General features: G+C 43.5%; 1 protein-coding gene across 2 annotated transcripts in view; it reads left to right on the top strand.

Moving 5' to 3' along the window:
- BLK (BLK proto-oncogene, Src family tyrosine kinase) overlaps positions 1–16,370 on the top strand; it is a 62,597-nt gene extending 46,227 nt beyond the window's left edge. For both annotated transcript variants that reach the window (XM_061626494.1, XM_061626493.1), the window contains 5 exons: positions 384–563; positions 2,106–2,182; positions 9,442–9,592; positions 14,581–14,712; positions 15,920–16,370. In XM_061626494.1, coding sequence (XP_061482478.1) covers positions 384–563; positions 2,106–2,182; positions 9,442–9,592; positions 14,581–14,712; positions 15,920–16,131 — 752 coding nt within the window. In that variant the 3' untranslated portion in view covers positions 16,132–16,370. The remainder of the gene's footprint in view (positions 1–383; positions 564–2,105; positions 2,183–9,441; positions 9,593–14,580; positions 14,713–15,919) is intronic.
- The last annotated feature ends 845 nt before the right edge of the window (positions 16,371–17,215 follow it).

The raw sequence follows: 17,215 nt of genomic DNA, 5'->3' as shown, positions 1-17,215 counted from the left end.
GACTTTTTGCGGTTAGGAAAGTGATGGCATAATGCATTAAAAGGATGGGATAACAACTGATTAACGGGAAGGCACATAATCTGTGCACGAACAAATCTGGCTGAAATCCGGCTGGATTGCTCATTGTCATGCATACCTCCCTGCAAACAAACCAGAATAAATGCTCAGTAAAGAGCAGGCATTGTAGAACCTCCATGCAAGCTTTGTGCAAGGAAATCAGCATGAATTCTTGATAAATAAGTTGCCTGGCGGAGCCATATATTTTTTTTTTTTTTTAAAAATGGACATGTGCATCGGAATTTAGCTGTGCGCATCTCAAGGCTGAATTTCCAAAAGGTGACAGAGCAGTTTGTCGTTAACTCACTCCAAATTTTCTTCTGCAGGATATTACAAGAACAACGTGAAGGTGGCAGTAAAGACTCTGAAAGAGGGCAGGATGGCTCCTGACGCCTTCCTGGCTGAAGCCAACTTGATGAAGAGGCTGCAGCATAGCAAGCTGGTGCGGCTGCACGCTGTGGTCACCAAACAGCCGGTTTACATTGTAACGGAATACATGGCCAATGGTAAGAGGGGGAGGGCCGTAGCTCAGTTCAGTCCCCAACGGCATCTCTAGGTAGGACAGGTATCCACTGCCAGTCAGTGTAGACAGTACTGGACTAGATAGGCCAATGGCAGCTTCGCCTACGTAAGTGGCTCTCTCAACTTGATGCTTCAGCTGGACCTGTGTTCACAGTAAACTGTGTCGATCTGCATTCCAATGCAGAATCTGAGGCTGCAAACATTTCCCTTCCCTGCAAGAATCCTCAGAACGGTAGTTTGTTAAGAGTGCTGGGTGTAATATTTGCAAGATTTGAAATGAACCACAAATGCTAGTTAGAAGGAACAAACTTTACTTCACAGTGTGTTGCTGCACAACCAAAAACTCTATTTTCATTTTCCTACTGGTCCCACCCCCAACTGATTCCCCCATACAATTACTTCTAATTCACTTGAGTTCCTACTCACATTACACTGGGAATTGTCGCTGTGTGAGGGATGAACTACAGTTCCCAGGATTCCTGGGGCAGGGGAGGAGAATGTGCTTTAAATGCACTTTAAATATGTGGTGTGTATGCAGCATGAGTCTCTTTACATCAATACCATACACATTTTATTACTCATTCACACAGACCTGATAAAAGCAAATTAAAAACCCCAAATCATACAATTTCTAACATACGCCAAGTTAAAATGTATGGGGTTGCATCCAGCTAAGCCTACTCACAGTAGACCCATTCAAAATAATGGGCATGGCTGATGTAGGTCCGTTAGTTTCAGTGGGTCTACTGTGAGTAGGACTTAGTTGAATGTCACCCATGGTGCTTATATGAAAACAAAACAAGATACAATTAGATTAACAAAGCCTCTGCATGGGTCTTTGAGAAATCTAGCAACTGTTTCATCATTTTGTTTGCAATAGCCAATGAATAGGCCAAATACTTTTCAGAAGTCTGCCCTGGGAATTTTAGTAGGATGGGAGCAAATAGGAACACCCAACCCCAAGAAGTCCACTCTGCTCCCTCCCTGATGGTGTTCCAGAGACTTCTGAAAACTATCTTGTTCCGAAGAGCCTTTGGGAGGGACTGAAGGTAGAGCCTGACACTGATTTTATGATTTTATGCCTTCTAGGTTAAATCTTACCCTTGTAGTCCCCTTTAGTACCACTCCCTGTATGTGTGTGTGTGTGTAGTATTTTATGTATTTTAATTTATTTTAATGTTTTTGTGATTTTATTGTTTACAATTTTATTATGTACGTGTTTGATTTTATTTTTGTAAGCCGTTCTGAGTGCCTTATTATAGGGTCGAAGGGCGGGATAGAAATATTTTAAATAAATAATCTATTTCACTCATCTCTGTAAAAGTTGCCCCCCCCCAAAAAAAAGTTAATGTTCATATTGCTCCATTCTTGTATCTCCTCAGTCCAGAATTTGCTGATTGCTTTATTAACCCAACATAGGAATATTCCCCTCTATTACTCGTTCAGTAAAGGTGTCTTTATTCAACATCCTTGCCCAATGAAAAGTTCCCATGAAGCGAACAATTTATGTTTCTCCTCTGTTGCAGGGTGCCTGCTGGACTTCTTGCAGACAGAGGAAGGAAGCAAGCAGTCTCTCAAAAAACTTATAGACATTTCAGCCCAGGTGGGTGGATTGGTTCATCTTAAAGCTGCAATTGAAAGAGGTCTTGGCATTTTCCCAAGCTCGTGGGTGACATTGTTTGGGGCACCCTAGCCATCCCGAATCTAGCTTTCTTTAAAGTCTGCACTTGCAAGAGGAAAATGCATCGAGCAAAGGCCACTAGCCATGATGGCTGTGCTCTGCCTCTACATGGTCAAAGGCAGCACGCTTCTGAATACCAGTTGCTGGAACTCACAGGAGAGGAGAGTGCTCTGGTACTCGGGTCCTAATCACAAGTTTCCCATAGGCATCTGGTTGGTCACTGTGAGAACTGGAAGCTGGACTAGATGAGCCACTTGCCTAATCTAGCAAGCTCTTCTTACGCTCTGATGTTTTTAAGGTCCCATCAGCTATGATCCTTCTGGAACTCTGAAATGCAAACTTAGAGGTCAGTCTTGCACATACCTTCAATGCCAACATTTGGATTTCATTGGGGGGAGAGGAGTTTTGGAGCACAAAAATTTGGGACCAGGGTGCCTGAAAGGTCATCTAACCCCTTATATATCCAGTCAGTCACTGCACTCTGCAGGAAAGGACCTCCTGCAAATGCCATTTCATCAGGAGGTTTGTTCCGTACCATTTAGGTTGTGGCCCCCACCCTTTGTAATTCCCTCCCCTTAAATATTAGACAGGCACCATCTCTATCTTTTTTTTGGTACCCGCTGAAGACCTTCCTCTTTCAACAAGCCTTTTAAGTAGAGACCTTTATCCCAGTATGTATCTGTACTGAAATTCTTTTTAAGATGTTTTAAAGTTTTTTTTATTGTTTTATCATTTCTCATGGTAAAGGGCAGGAAAGGCAGGATATAAATTTACTAAAATAATTATAATTGTAATCATTATTATTATTATAGTTTTGAAGAATGGCAGGATTTGGAGTGAATCCCTCACCTATGGGGGCAGCTGTACCTATAGGCAGCTTGGTGCAGGGCAGTGTTTCTCAAGCAATGGGCCATGACTGCAGATGGGCCAGAACGTCATTCAGTTTCAAGCTGAATCTATCAAACTCACACTTTCCAAAACATGAGAACTGGAACACAGCCATCCTTTGAAATTTGCACTTATTCACATTTTGCAATGCAGTTCACCAACCAAACACTGTTTATAAAAATGCAGGGGACAGGGGTCATAAAAATGAAAATATGAGTGACAATAATACAAAAATGCAGGATGATATGGCGAGAAATGGCTTGCGAAAATTTGTACATTACTTCAAGCTGCCTAAAAAGTGTGAGAGATTTGCACTAAGAGCCTAGAGAATTTTCACGAGGATTTTTTTAAATGAAAATTTGCAAATTGCTGCAGAAATGTGAACTGAATTTTAAGACTGGAAAAATGAGAAACTGGGAGAACCAAAAGGGAGAGGTCTTTTTATCCCTAGCTGGGACCCACCAGTGGGCCTCTGTGCCACCATCTGTCTAGTGCCTCCTCCCTTGTCTCCTCCGCACCCCCAACTGTGAAAAGTCTCTTGACTGGACAAATGCCAGCATCAGCCTGAGTTCCTTAGAGGGAAGCTAGGATATCATATAAGAAAGTGAGATAAAAAGGTTAATAAGTGGGAATAGAAAGGATGGGGATAATAGAGGAAAGCTGGCATAGGAGGAAGGAGTGTAAAAGGAGAGGAAGAAGGGATGAAGAAAAGGTTTGGAAGAATAAGATGCAACCTGAGTGTGAAAGGAGAGGAAATTCCTGCAGATGGGTAAAAATGCTTTTGAGAAGCATATTGGGGTGGGAAGGGGAATAAAGAAAAGAAAAAGCCTTTTCCACTTAGAACCTCTGGATCAGCAAAAGCAGGGGGTGACCAGATGCCCTCATGGGAAGGGAACCCTGCAAGCAAGACCTGAGCACAACAGCACTCTCCCTGCATGTGCTTCCCAACGACTGGCGTACTGCCCCCAACTGTGGAGCCGTTGTGGCTAGTAGCGATGGATGCTATTGATCATCCATAAACTTGTCCCACCCTCTTATAAAATCATCCAGGTTGATGGTCATCATGAAGAACCATGTTCGCTTGCCTGAGTTCCTTAGAGGGAACCTGAGGTATCAAATAAGAAGCATGATAAGAACTCTCAATGGAACTGCCCGCTCATCCCATGTTGCTTCAAAAAGGGAGGGTGCATTTTTAGTGCTGCACCAGAAATGCAGGGTGCTCTGACCTCATGAAGCTGGCCAGCGACAACTATCGTCATCGCTGTGTTTGTTACAGCAACACACTGTGCTGACCGCTCATACGCAAACTCGTAGGCAAAACCTAAACATGGAAAGTTATCAGGGTGTACTTCGTCCTGTGGTCACCCTTGTTAGTGCTCTCTCCGTCTCTTCTGCTTTCATGAGAGGAAGCCAATCATCTGCCACTATCTCATTAACATCAGGACAGGAAATGACACCCATTTTCCACTGAGACGAGCAGCCTTTGAGCCTAAAGGCTTGAGTGTCTCAAATATTGGTGGAAAATATTGTCTTCACATCCTGTTTGAAACCACATGAAAGTTACAAGGTAGCAAAAATTTGCACACCGCAAACTCTCTGCACTGCGGAAAATTGTTGTGCCTGTTCAGACTGAACAAAACAAAACAAAACAAAATGGAGGGGCTTAGCCATCTTTGGACCATCCTGCTTGTCTCGCTTTGTTCTAACATACGAAGAGCCCTGCTGGATCAGCCTGGTGGCCTTCCCGGTCCGCCTTCTTATTCTCACAGTGGCTAACGAGATGCCCATGGGAAGCATGCAAGCACGACCTGAGCATAAGAGCACTCTCCCCACATGTGATTCCCAGCAACTAGGTATTCAGAGGCTCCCTGACAGTGGAAGGACAACATAGCCAGCTTGGCTAGTAGCCATGGATAACCTTCTCCTCCATGCATTTGTCAGATCCTCTTGTAAAACCATCCAAGTTAGTGGCCATCACTGCCTCCTGTGGGAGCAAATTCCAGAACTTGGAAAATTTACTTTTTTTTTTTATCATTAATTTTTATTCAAATTTTCAAAGACAAAAAACAAAACAAAAACAATTAAACAATAAAATAAAATGTCGACTTCTGATTTGTCGCAGATCAGTTATAGGTCTAGAATATATAACAATCCTATCTCTAAAATTATATTATAAAATCACTTTCCTCCAGTAGTTATCTTAATTAATCATCAAATCTCATAAACATTATTTTATTCTTTCCACAAAAAGTCAAAGAGAGGTTTCAATTCCTTGAAAGATATATCTTTCAATTTAAAAAAATAAAATTGGAAAAGTTACTTTTTTGAACTACGACTCCCATCAGCCCAATCCAGTGGCCATGCTGGCTGGGGCTGAAGGGAGTTGCAGTTCAAAAAAGTAACTTTCCCAAGCTCTGCGAATTCCACAGTTTAACTATCTGCTGTGTGAAGAAGTCCTTTGTTTTATCTGTCCTGAACCTTCCAACCTTCAGCTTCATGAGTTGACTCCAAGTTCTAGTATTATTCTCCATGAATTCGTCAGAGCTTGGAAAAGTTACTTTTTTGAACTACAACTCCCATCAGCCCAATCCAGTGGCCATGCTGGCTGGGGCTGATGGGAGTTGTAGTTTTAAAAAGTAACTTTTCCAAGCTCGATTCGTTTAATCCTCTTTTAAGGATGGGTGGCCATCACTGCCTCTTGTGAGAGCAAATTCCATAGCTTAATTATGCGCGGTGTGAAGAAGTCCTTTCTTTTGCTGGTCCTGAATCCTCCAACATTCATTGGACGTCCCCAGGTTCTGGAACTGGTTTGGAGGGATTTCTCTGTTTTGTACGGCACTGTTGTGAACACGTATGTTCTGTGTCTTATGTTAAGAACATAGGACTTATACTGAGTCAGACCTTTGGTCCATCTAGTTCAGTGTTGTTTACACTGTCTAGCAGCGGCCCTCCAGGGTTTCAGACAGAGGACTCTCTCAGCCCTACTTGGAGATGCCGGGGATTGAACCTGGGACCTTCTGCATACAAAGTATGTCTCTAACAATGAGCTGTGGCCCCTTCCCTGTGGATCACGCCAAAGGCTTGTCTAGTTCAGCATCCTGTCTCCCACAGCTGCCATTGGGAAGCTGGGAAGCTGGGCACAAGCACAACAGCACTCTCGCTTGTGATCTCCAACCACTGGGATACAGATGCACATCTCTTCTGATATAGGCGGTAATATACAATGAAGCCAAGTTCTAGTATTTGAAAAGAGGAAGAAAAACATTCTGGAACTTGGGGACATCCAGTGAAGCTGAATGCTGGAAGATTCAGGGCTAGGTACTGGGAAGATATTCTACTCAGTTAGCATTTGAAGGCTCATCTACCTACTATGCACTTTCTGAAACAATACCGAATACAGCTATCCTTTGGCATCTGCAAACCCTGTGCAGAAATGCATATACCAGGATAAAGCGTGCATGTACTAGTGAGAATAATATAGAAAAATGCTTTCTGTTTGGGGGAATTACTTTGCAAAATTGTGTATATTAGGCCAAATTACACACAAAAATGGGTATACTAGGAGGAAATTCTCACTAAAACACTGCTGAATTTTTGTGAGTACTTTAAAAAAAAAAAGAATTCGCAAACAGATGTGAAAATGTGGAGGACTGAACTTAAGACTGGAAAAATTAGTAACTTCAAGAAACTGAAATTGACAGCTTTTACTATCTCCATTCCGGACAGAGAAAAGAAAGTACTTCGTCACACAGTGAATAATTAAAATTCTGAAGTTCCCTCCCACAAGAGGTGGTGATAGCCACCAATTTGCATGGGTTGAAAAGAGGATTAGACAAATTCATGGATTCAGCTTGAGTCCAGAAAGTCTTAAGGATCACCTGAGCTCTCATATCACTTGAGACCAGAGGAGGGCTGGGAGTTGTCCCCCACGTTACCAAGGCTGGAATGGCCTCAACTGGAAGTTGAGCATTTAGTGTCGCCAGTCCCATGCTGTGGAAAGGGATGGAGGAGAAATTAGATTCAATTCACGTTTAAAAGTGAATCTATTAAATCAGCACTATGAAACAATATGAGAACTGAAACACAGCCAGCCTTCACAATTCGCACTTATCCAGATTTTGCAGTAAGGTTCTCCAGCTAACCATGTTGGCAAAAAATGCACTTGTAGGGGAAAATGAGGATTAAAATGAATATATTAATGAAAATGACATTAAAATGCATTATACTAGGGCATATTGCTTCCCAAAATGTGTACCTTGGTCAAACCTGCATACAAAAATATGTTTATTAGGAAAAATCTGCACGAAAATGCTAGTGAATTTTTATAAGGTTTTTTAAAAAAACAAATGCAAATTGCTGTAGAAATCTGAAGAACTAAAGTTAAGATTAGAAAACCGAAAAACTGAAAGAACCAAAATTGACAGATCCTTCCATCCCTAGCTGTGGAGTATTCTTCCAACAGAGATGCGGAAGGCACCCTCGCTTTTCATTTTCAGGCATCCCTTGAAGACCTTTTTATGCCAGCAGGCCTTCGCAGCTGTTTAATTTTAAAATTTTTGATTAGCCATTTTAATGATGATCTCTACTGTTTTTGATGGCGTTTTATGTTTTTATGTTTTACGCTGATATTTTACATGGCAGTATAGAAATATGTTCATGAATAAAGAAAGCAAATAAGGGGACAATCCAAACCAAGATCTGCTGGGATGAGCGAGTTAGGATATGGTGGCTCTCTATATCTAATGCAAACCTTGTTCAGCTCGGTCACATGACCTGGCAACCCAGCAGAACGTGCACGGGCAAAAGGAGTGGTTTCAGTCAAACTCTATTTTCAAGACTTGCTTTCCCTCTATTAGGCTCCAGTTGGGTCAGCTGGCAGTAGCCCCACTCCTGAAAGGCATTTGGAATAGGAGGAAGGACAGGATATAAATAAATAAAATAGGGGTAACTTACACTGGCTTAACTTAAGCCAGTGTAGCTTCTGCCATCTTCCTATAGTTAGGATTGCTGTACCTGGCTATCAAGCGTGACTAGCTGCAGTGTCTGTGTTCTATGTCCACAGTTGGACAGCACAGCATACCTTTGAATGCCAGGTGTTGGGCATCGCAAGTGGGGAAAGTGGTGATGGAATACTGACTGTTGGGGGTGTGTGAATAGAAAACCGGTGGGAAGGGGAATCAAATGGGGTGACTGGAATCCAGGTACTCCACACTGCAACATTTTGTTGCAGACTCTACTTGCAAATTCTGTTGCTCGTATGGAAGTACCCATCCATCCATTCATTATACTTGCATTCGGCTTTGCAGAGGTTACCTCCCATTGTGGTTTGAAATTAAAATGCACGCAAAGGCACAATGTAATTAGGTATGTGTTGGTTTGTGTATGGGGGGGTGTACAGTCTCCTTTGCCCCCTGATAGTTCATGATACAGGCTGGTGGTAAGGGTGCCTGACCCCTGGGGTAGGGGAGAAGTTCAATCCAGTTCACATTTAGAGATGAATGTACCTAATTGACACGTTCCAAACCAAGATGCAAAGTGAAACGCATCCATCTTGCAAAATACGCACGTCTTCACATGTTGCAGTGCCCTTATCCAGCCAAGTAATCTGTACAGAAAATACATATACTAGGTTAAAATGTGCATAAAAATGCATACATTAGTGAAAGTAACATAAAACGGATGATATTAAGGAAGATTGCTTGCAAAAAAGTGTGTATGTTTGGCAAAACTGCTTACAAAAATATGTTTCTTAGGAGACATTTGCAATGAAAGTAATGCTACTATTATGGATTTCATTTATTAATTGCTTTTCATGGAGTATCTCAAAGTGATTTCATGATACAGTGCTGATGAATGTTCATGAGGACTTTTTTTTCAGTGTACACTTATGTGGGGGATTGAACGTAAGACTGGGCAAATGAGAAACCTGGGAAAAAACCCCAAAAGGACAGATTTTGCCCATCACTATTAACCACAGAGAGCCATTGTGGCATAGTGGTTAAAGTGCTGGACTATGACCTGGGAGACCAGGGTTTGAATCCCCACACAGCCATGAAGCTCCCTGGGTGACCTTGGGCCAGTCACTGCCTCTCAGCCTCAGAGGAAGGCAAGGGTAAACCCCCTCTGAATACCGCTTACCATGAAAACCCTATTCATAGGGTCGCCATAAGTTGGAATTTACTTGAAGGCAGTCCGTTTCCATTTCCATTTATTAACCACAGAAGCACCCATATCCTTGATCTGCAAAATCATTCCATGCAATTACATTCTGTCATTGTCCTCCTCCCTCGTAGGTCGCCGAAGGGATGGCCTACATCGAGAGAATGAACTCCATCCACAGAGACCTCAGAGCAGCCAACATTCTGGTATCGGAGACCCTCTGTTGCAAAATTGCGGACTTTGGACTGGCTAGGATCATTGAGAATGAATACCTTGCACAAGAAGGTTGGTTCAACACTTGGAGCTTTGCGGTAAAGGAGGTGCAATTAAAGGTTGTCTTTCCCGTGGCATCAGCAAGATGGAGAGTGATGGCTCGTGGCTCCATGTCAGTGGGGCAGTGGAAACCACTCCAGTTTTAGTCCAAACTTTCAAAGAGCTGTCCAAAGTGCTGAACCCTTAGGTGGAGTGGGCATAGTTGGGCAGTGGAATCTGCTCTGAGTTTTAGTCCAAATGTTCAACGACCTTCCAAGGTGTTGAAAGCAGGAGTGGATTTCACTGCTCCACTCACACAGAACCACCAGTCACCACTGGTGGAGGGTAAAATGCTAGCTTTTTCAAGCACGCATACTTCTATAGATCAGGCTGCTTGTCTTTATCAATGGTCATCTCTATTATTCTTGGGAGGTATTATTATTATTATTATTATTTATTTATTTATTTATTTATTTATTTATTACATTTGTATACCGCCCCATAGCCGAAGCTCTCTCGGCGGTTTACAACAATTAAAAACATTAGAAACAAATATACAAATTTAAAAACACTTTTTAAAAAACCAATTTAAAAACAAATGCTAAAATGCCTGGGAGAAGAGGAAAGAAGGAGTAAGGGATATAATCTACTTCAGGGGTTCCCAAACTGTGGCCTGTGGACCACCAGTGGTCTATGAGCTTCATTTGGGTGGTCCACGTCACATCTGCGGATTTGCAGTGGGAGTCAAATGCCACTTGTATACCGCCCCATAGCTGAAGCTGTCTGGGCGGTTTACAATAACTAAAAGCAAATACAATTTAAAAGATGTATTTTAAATTGTATTTGTTTTTAGTTATTGTAAACCGCCCAGAGAGCTTCGGCTATGGGGCGGTATACAAGTTTAATAAATAAATAAATAAATAAATAAATAAATAAATAGAATTCAAACTGTAATACACTAAAATACAATAGACAAGAAATAAAGGAAGCAATAGAAATACAATTCAAAATCATGCAGCATCTAAGACAAAGCATTATAATTGGTACCACAGGCAGAAAAATCGTTAAGAGGTCTGCCAAGGCCCCCAGCAATTTTCAAGTGCTCCATGTGCAGGGAAAGTTTGGCTTTCTTTTCTGATGGGGTACCAACTGAACATACAACATCTCACCCACCACATTTGCCATATGAAATGGTACAGTATGGGAAAAGCTTCATCTCATGATCCTGCTGCTGTTGTTACGTGCCTTCAAGTCGACTATAACTTATGGCGACCCTATGAATCAGCGACCTCCAAGAGCATCTGTCGTGAACCACCCTGTTCAGATCTTGTCAGCTGAGGTCTGTGGCTTCCTTGATGGAATCCGTCCATCTCTTGTTTGGCCTTCCTCTTTTTCTACTCCCTTCTGTTTTTCCCAGCATTATTGTCTTTTCTAGTGAATTGATCCTGCTCCTCATCCTGCTGCATGTATATACATTGGCTGTCTGCAGCTGGCCTTGAAAAAGACTACCTAGTGATTAGCGCTGAATGCATGTCACCTGAAGTCTTTTCCCCATGGCCCTGCGCAGGAAAGGAGAGAATCAAAAATTGCATAACACAGTCCACTCAGAGGGTGTCATAATTTTTTACTCCTGTCACCCGCAGTTCTCTGGTCCCTGGCATCTCCTCCTACACATACTTCCCTGAGCCTAGAGACCAGCTAATCATAGAGCCAGAGAATAGTAGAGATGGAAGGGGCCCATAACTCCATCGAGTCCAACCCCCTGCTGAAAGCAGGAATCCAAATCAAAGCATACCTGACGGGTGCCTGTCCAGCTGCCTCTTGAAGGCCTCCAGTGTTGGAGAGCCCACCACCTCCCTAGGTCATTGATCCCATTGTCGTACCACTCTAAAAGTTAGGAAGTTTTTCCTCATGTTCAGTTGAAATCTTCTTGTGACTTGAGCCCATCATTCCATGTCCTGCACTCTGGGACAATCGAGAAGAGATCCCAGCCCTCCTCTGTGTGGCAACCTTCCATGTACTTGAAGAGTGCGATCATATCTCCCCTCAGTCTTCTAAAGGCTAAACATGCCCAGTTCTTCCAAGTCTGGGCTTTGCTTCCAGCCCCCTGATCATCCTCATTGCTCTCCTCTGAACCTGTTCCAGTTTGTATGCATCCTTTTTAAAGTGTGGTGTCCAAAACTGGACACAGTACTCAAGATGAGACCTAACCAGTGCCGAATAGAAGGGAACTAATAATGCAGTTTGGAAATGATACTTCTGTTAATGCAGCCTAAAATAGCATTTCCCCTTTTTGCAGCTACATCACACTGTTGGCTCATATTCAGCTTGTGATCAACAGCAATTCCAAGAGGTCCAGCTTTATATTCTACCATTTCCTTCCAGAATTTACTTTATTTCCTTACATTTCTATCCCACCTGCCTTTCATCAACAACCCAAGGCAGCATATATATGGTTCTCAGGTGGTCTCTCATCCAGGCACTGACCTGACCCAGCCTGCTTAGCTTCTGCAAAGTGGTGGTCCTGTGTGCCTTGAGATCACACCCTGGGACAATCTTTAATTTTCATCTAAGGGACAATAAGAAGGGAGCCATTCATGGATATCCACTGGGAGTTATTCCAGGTCTGTTCTTGAAGTTGCAAAAACGCAACTCAAGAATCTGATAAATGAAATCGACAGCAGTACGTTTTAAAAAATGACTTCCTGGGGTGGCTAACCTGTAGCCTGGATCTGCACCTGCAAGCTGCAGGAAGTGGACCCCCAGCCCTCCCCCCAGCTTTATCTGATTGTCTTAGCACCAGGGCGCTCAGTGCTGAGATCAGGAGACAAGGCGTTCTGCCTGCAATCTCTAAAGTGCAGACAGAGCTCAATATCACCCAATCTTGGTGCTGTGATGCTCAGGGCCGAAACGGAGAGATAAAACCCCCTCTGCCTGCCCTTTACAGATGAAAAGTAGAAGTCACCCCCACCCAACTTCAGCACTGAGGTGGAGAGGGCTTTGTAAGACCCCTCACCATGCCTGATTGAATAAGCAATATTTCATTCATACCTGCTGTGCAGAAAAGGAAAACCCACTAAAGAGTTCGCCTAGACCCAGGGAGTTCCACAGCCTTCCTGAGTTTTGAGTTTAGTTTCTCTTTCCCCTTTCTACTTTGATTCTGCTGTATCCAGTAATGGCTGAGACAAAAAACCTACTCTGCAACAACACGTTGGTAGTGGGACAGGGGGGCAGTGCTGTGCTGTGTATTTCTGCATGTGGGTTTGTGTGCGAGAATAAGTTTGACCGTATGATTCCTGCATTGAGCAGGGGGTTGGACTCGATGGCCTTATAGGCCCCTTCCAGCTCTACTATTCTATGATTCTGATTCTATGAATGCCATTGAGGTGTAGTGGTTAGAATGTTGGACGAGGACCTGGGAGACAAGGGTTCAACTCTCAGCCACGAAGCTTGCTGGGTGACCTTGGGCCAGTCGCACTCTCTTAGCCTAACCTACTTCCCAGGGTTGTTGTGAGGATCAAATGGAGAGGGAGGAGAACCATGCGTGCCACCCTGAGCTCCCTGGAGGAAAGGGCAGAACAGAAATGTAATAATAAATAGAAATACATAAATAAATGTCAGTGGGTGTGCAAGAATGTGCTGTGTGCCTGGAAGTGTGGTGAGTGCATGTGCATGCATATAAGTATCCATTGGCCATGCCCACCACTAGCACGCGACCTTTGGAGGGGTGGCTGACCGTCAGTGTGGCACTCTGGCCAAAAAAAGCTAGCCACTCCTAGCCTATGCCCTAGACCAGATGTGGGGAGCCTGTGGCCCTCCAGAGGTTGCTGAACTACAACTCCCATCAGCCCCGGCGATTGGCCACGCTTGCTGGGTCTGATGGGACTTGTAGTACAGCATCCTCTGGAGGGCCAAATGTCCCCCACCCTGTCCTGTACAGTGCAAAGGGAGATGGATTTCTAGAGGCAAAGGGTCAAATTAGACAATGCAGGCCTCGATGGCTCTTCTACCTAGGGTGGAGAGTGGAAGCTAGAGCATGCCTTACTTTCCCACTCACCCCACAGACCTACCCCATCTCCATTGTCAATACCTGTCTGCTTGGGGTATAATGTCTGAACAGGGCCTAGGCTTGTAAAATCCCAAATAACCTCAGATCCATGGGATCCCTTCCCAAAATTTAATCAGAGATATTGACCACTCTAAATGGCCCTATGCCTCATGGAGGCCCTATATGAATGTTGTTGCTGTTGTTGTTGTTATGTGCCTTCAAGTCAATTTTGACTTATGGCGACCCTGTGAATCAGCGACCTCCAAGAGCATCTGTCGTGAACCACCCTGTTCAGATCTTGTCAGTTCAGGTCTGTGGCTTCCTTTATGGAATCAATCCATCCCTGGCCTTCCTCTTTTTCTACTCCCTTCTGTTTTTCTCAGCATTATTGTCTTTTCTGGTGAATCAGGTCTTCTCATTATGTGTCCAAAGTATGATAACCTCAGTTTCATCATTTTAGCTTCTAGTGACAGTTCTGGTTTAATTTGTTCTGACACCCAATTATTTGTCTTTTCCGTGGTGCTTGGTATCTGCAAAACTCTCCTCCAACACGACATTTCAAATGAGTTGATTTTTCTCTTATCCACTTTTTTCACTGTCCAACTTTCACATCCATACATATTGGGAATACCATGGTGTGAATGATCCTGACTTTAGTGTTCAGTGACACATCTTTGCATTTGAGGACCTTTTCTAGTTCTCTCAGAGTATATGAATGTGACACTTCTATATGAACATTGCCCTACTAAGATGGTGGCCAGTTGCATTCTAGGCATGGCAGGGGCTGCAGGTGGGTGTAAGTTAGGGGTGCTAACACTCCTACTCCTACTCCTCCTTACCTTGTGTAGTAAGTTGGGACCCCTATCATCCAATTCAGATCAAATAGACTTGACAGGGATGCCCAGAATCTGAATCCTGCTGGGAGACTCCTCTGTGATAGCTTTTCATGATGAATTTATCCTTTCCCAAATAGGTGCCAAATTTCCTATCAAATGGACAGCGCCAGAAGCAATTAACTATGGGGTTTTCACAATCAAATCTGATGTCTGGTCTTTTGGGGTTCTCCTAACTGAAATAATCACCTATGGACGGTGTCCCTATCCAGGTATGGTAGCCTCTGCTATATTCTGCTGGCTGAGGATAATTTGTTTATTTGATCCGCTGAATTTATAGCATCCCCTCATTCTTAATTCTTAGGGCTACTTTTTCTTTTATTTATTAAGCTGATTGCACTGCTTTTAAACCAGAGGCTCTCATATCAGTTTGCAACATGTTTAGAAAAGGATGCTTTTGCCTTGAAGAGTTAATAGCCAGCCTAATCCCTGGCAGTGGCAACTATTTTAGTATTTGGTGGGAAGGTTTTAGTCTGAACTTTCAACCAAACAATGTTTATATAAGTGCATGTATTAGGGGAAAGTGTGCGTGAAGATGCACATCTTAGTGAAAATAACATACAAAATTTCATTATATTTGGGGAAAGTGCTTGCAAAAATGTGTACATTAGTCAAAACTGCATACAAAAATGTGTTTAGTAAGGGTAATTTGCATTAAAATCCTGATAATTTTCATGAAGATATTTTTTTAAAAAAAATCACAAGTTTCTACAGAACTGAATTTAAGGCTGCATAATGTGGAACTCAGAAAACCAAAGCAGAGAAGTTTTCTTCCCTAGTCCAGGTCTATTCTTTACCACTCAGGGAGATGCTTTTGTTCAAGAAGTTCCCAGTTCTAGGCTTGGCTGCTCCATAGTCTTTCTCCTCTCCAGATGGTTGGATACTACTTTTCTCTTCCCACCAAATACTAAAAGAGAGAGATTATAAAGGAGTCTTATTATTTATTCCATTCTATTTATGATCCACTGTTTATAAAACATCTCATAGCGATTTAACAAATAAAAAAATCAGCAGTAAAAACCAAACTGCCACATATAATAAACAATTAAAACAACTGCATACATAAAAACATTTAAAACAATTTCATACATAAAAACAGTTTCAAATACAATATAAATATAGACTGGGATAAAAAAAAAAAACACCCTCCGCTTAAAAGGCTTGTTGGAAAAGGAAGTTCTTCAGTAGGCACTGAAAAGACAATGGGGTTGTCACCTGTCTGGTATGTCACGGGAAGGGGTTCCAAAGGGTAGGCGCCACCACGCTCAAGGCACGATTCTGACATCGTACAGAATGGACCCCTTGATTAGATTAGATTGTAGCTGCAGGAAGCCCTTTCCTGCAGAGCGCAGAGATCAGTTGGGTATATAAGCGGTGAGATAACATTTTCGGTGTTCATTCTTTCTTTGCCTTCCACAGCTATGACCAATCCCGAAGTTATCCAACATTTACAACAGGGTTACCGGATGCCCTGTCCAGAAAACTGCCCAGCTGAACTCTATGCAATCATGTCGAGGTGCTGGAAGGATGATCCTGAAGAAAGGCCCACATTCGAATACCTCCAGTCCACCCTCGAGGACTTTTACACGGCCACGGAGATGCAGTATCAACCTGAGCCTGTTGTTTCCTGAGCAATAGCCACCAGGCAAAGTGGCCAGGGACTTCTTTAAAAACTCATGGTGGAAGGCTGGCGAGACGACTGTGGAATTTCCTCTGAATCCGACTTTGCCAAACCGTCTGGTATTTCTCTCCCTTCGAGGTCATCCTTCTGCCTTGTCCCATTCTCAAGCGAGGAGATGGTCCCCTGCAAGACCGGGAGTCCCAAAGAAGGCTATTCCAGGCCGTTTACTCACAAGGAGACTGCTGTCTGCCCCAGCATCCCCAACAATTAAACAATAATTTAAACTGTCGAGGCTAGATCTATTGTCAAGCACAAGAAAAAATGCATGAAGGCAAAGTGGGGTCTCATCGGGTGGCCATACCCTTGATGCCTCATGTCTGCAGGCCTCTCCCTCCTAACGGCCCTGCAAGGAAGAGCCCTATGCATCTAAAGTTATATATATACAGCTACCATGCACCTGGGAACTTCGGATAAGCAAAACGTGTGCACAGGTGACTCTTTCATACTAACACTGAATGTGCAGCTGCTAGGGGAGGGGCCATAGTTCAGAGAGCGCTGCCTTGCATGCAGAAGGTCCCCGGTTCAATCCCCGGCATCTCCAGGTAGGGCTGGGAGAGGACCCCTGCCTGAAACCGTGGAAAGCCAGTCAGGGTCGACAAAGCTGAGCAAGAGGGACCACTGGGCTGACTCAATGTAAGGCAGCTTCCTGTGTTCATAAGGGTGTGGCCAGCAGGCGAATTGGTGCTGGGACCATGGCCAGTGGGCGAGATCCCGGCTTCTGTGAAGACCTCCAAATGAGACACAATCATGATGTCATACTAAGTTCCCCAGTGCATTTCCTCATCTTAATCACGGGAGAATCATTCAAGAGTTTTGCAAAACGTGAAACTGCATCTCCCTCTAGCATTTCTTTGGGCTATGTCACCAAGTGTGCGTTACACCTCTCTGGATCTAGCCCAACTGCAATGTTTCAGCATCAGGAAATTGGGATTCCCACATCCACAAGGCCATTGCGGCTTGCGCGGCTGTGTGTCTTGTGATTGCGATGGATGCCGTGGGAACTTATTGGGCAGTGCCTGTGACGTCATGGAGGG

Source organism: Rhineura floridana, chromosome 4, assembly GCF_030035675.1.
Source record: "Rhineura floridana isolate rRhiFlo1 chromosome 4, rRhiFlo1.hap2, whole genome shotgun sequence".
Lineage (NCBI taxonomy): Eukaryota > Metazoa > Chordata > Lepidosauria > Squamata > Rhineuridae > Rhineura > Rhineura floridana.
This window is presented reverse-complemented; position numbering and strand designations above follow the sequence as displayed.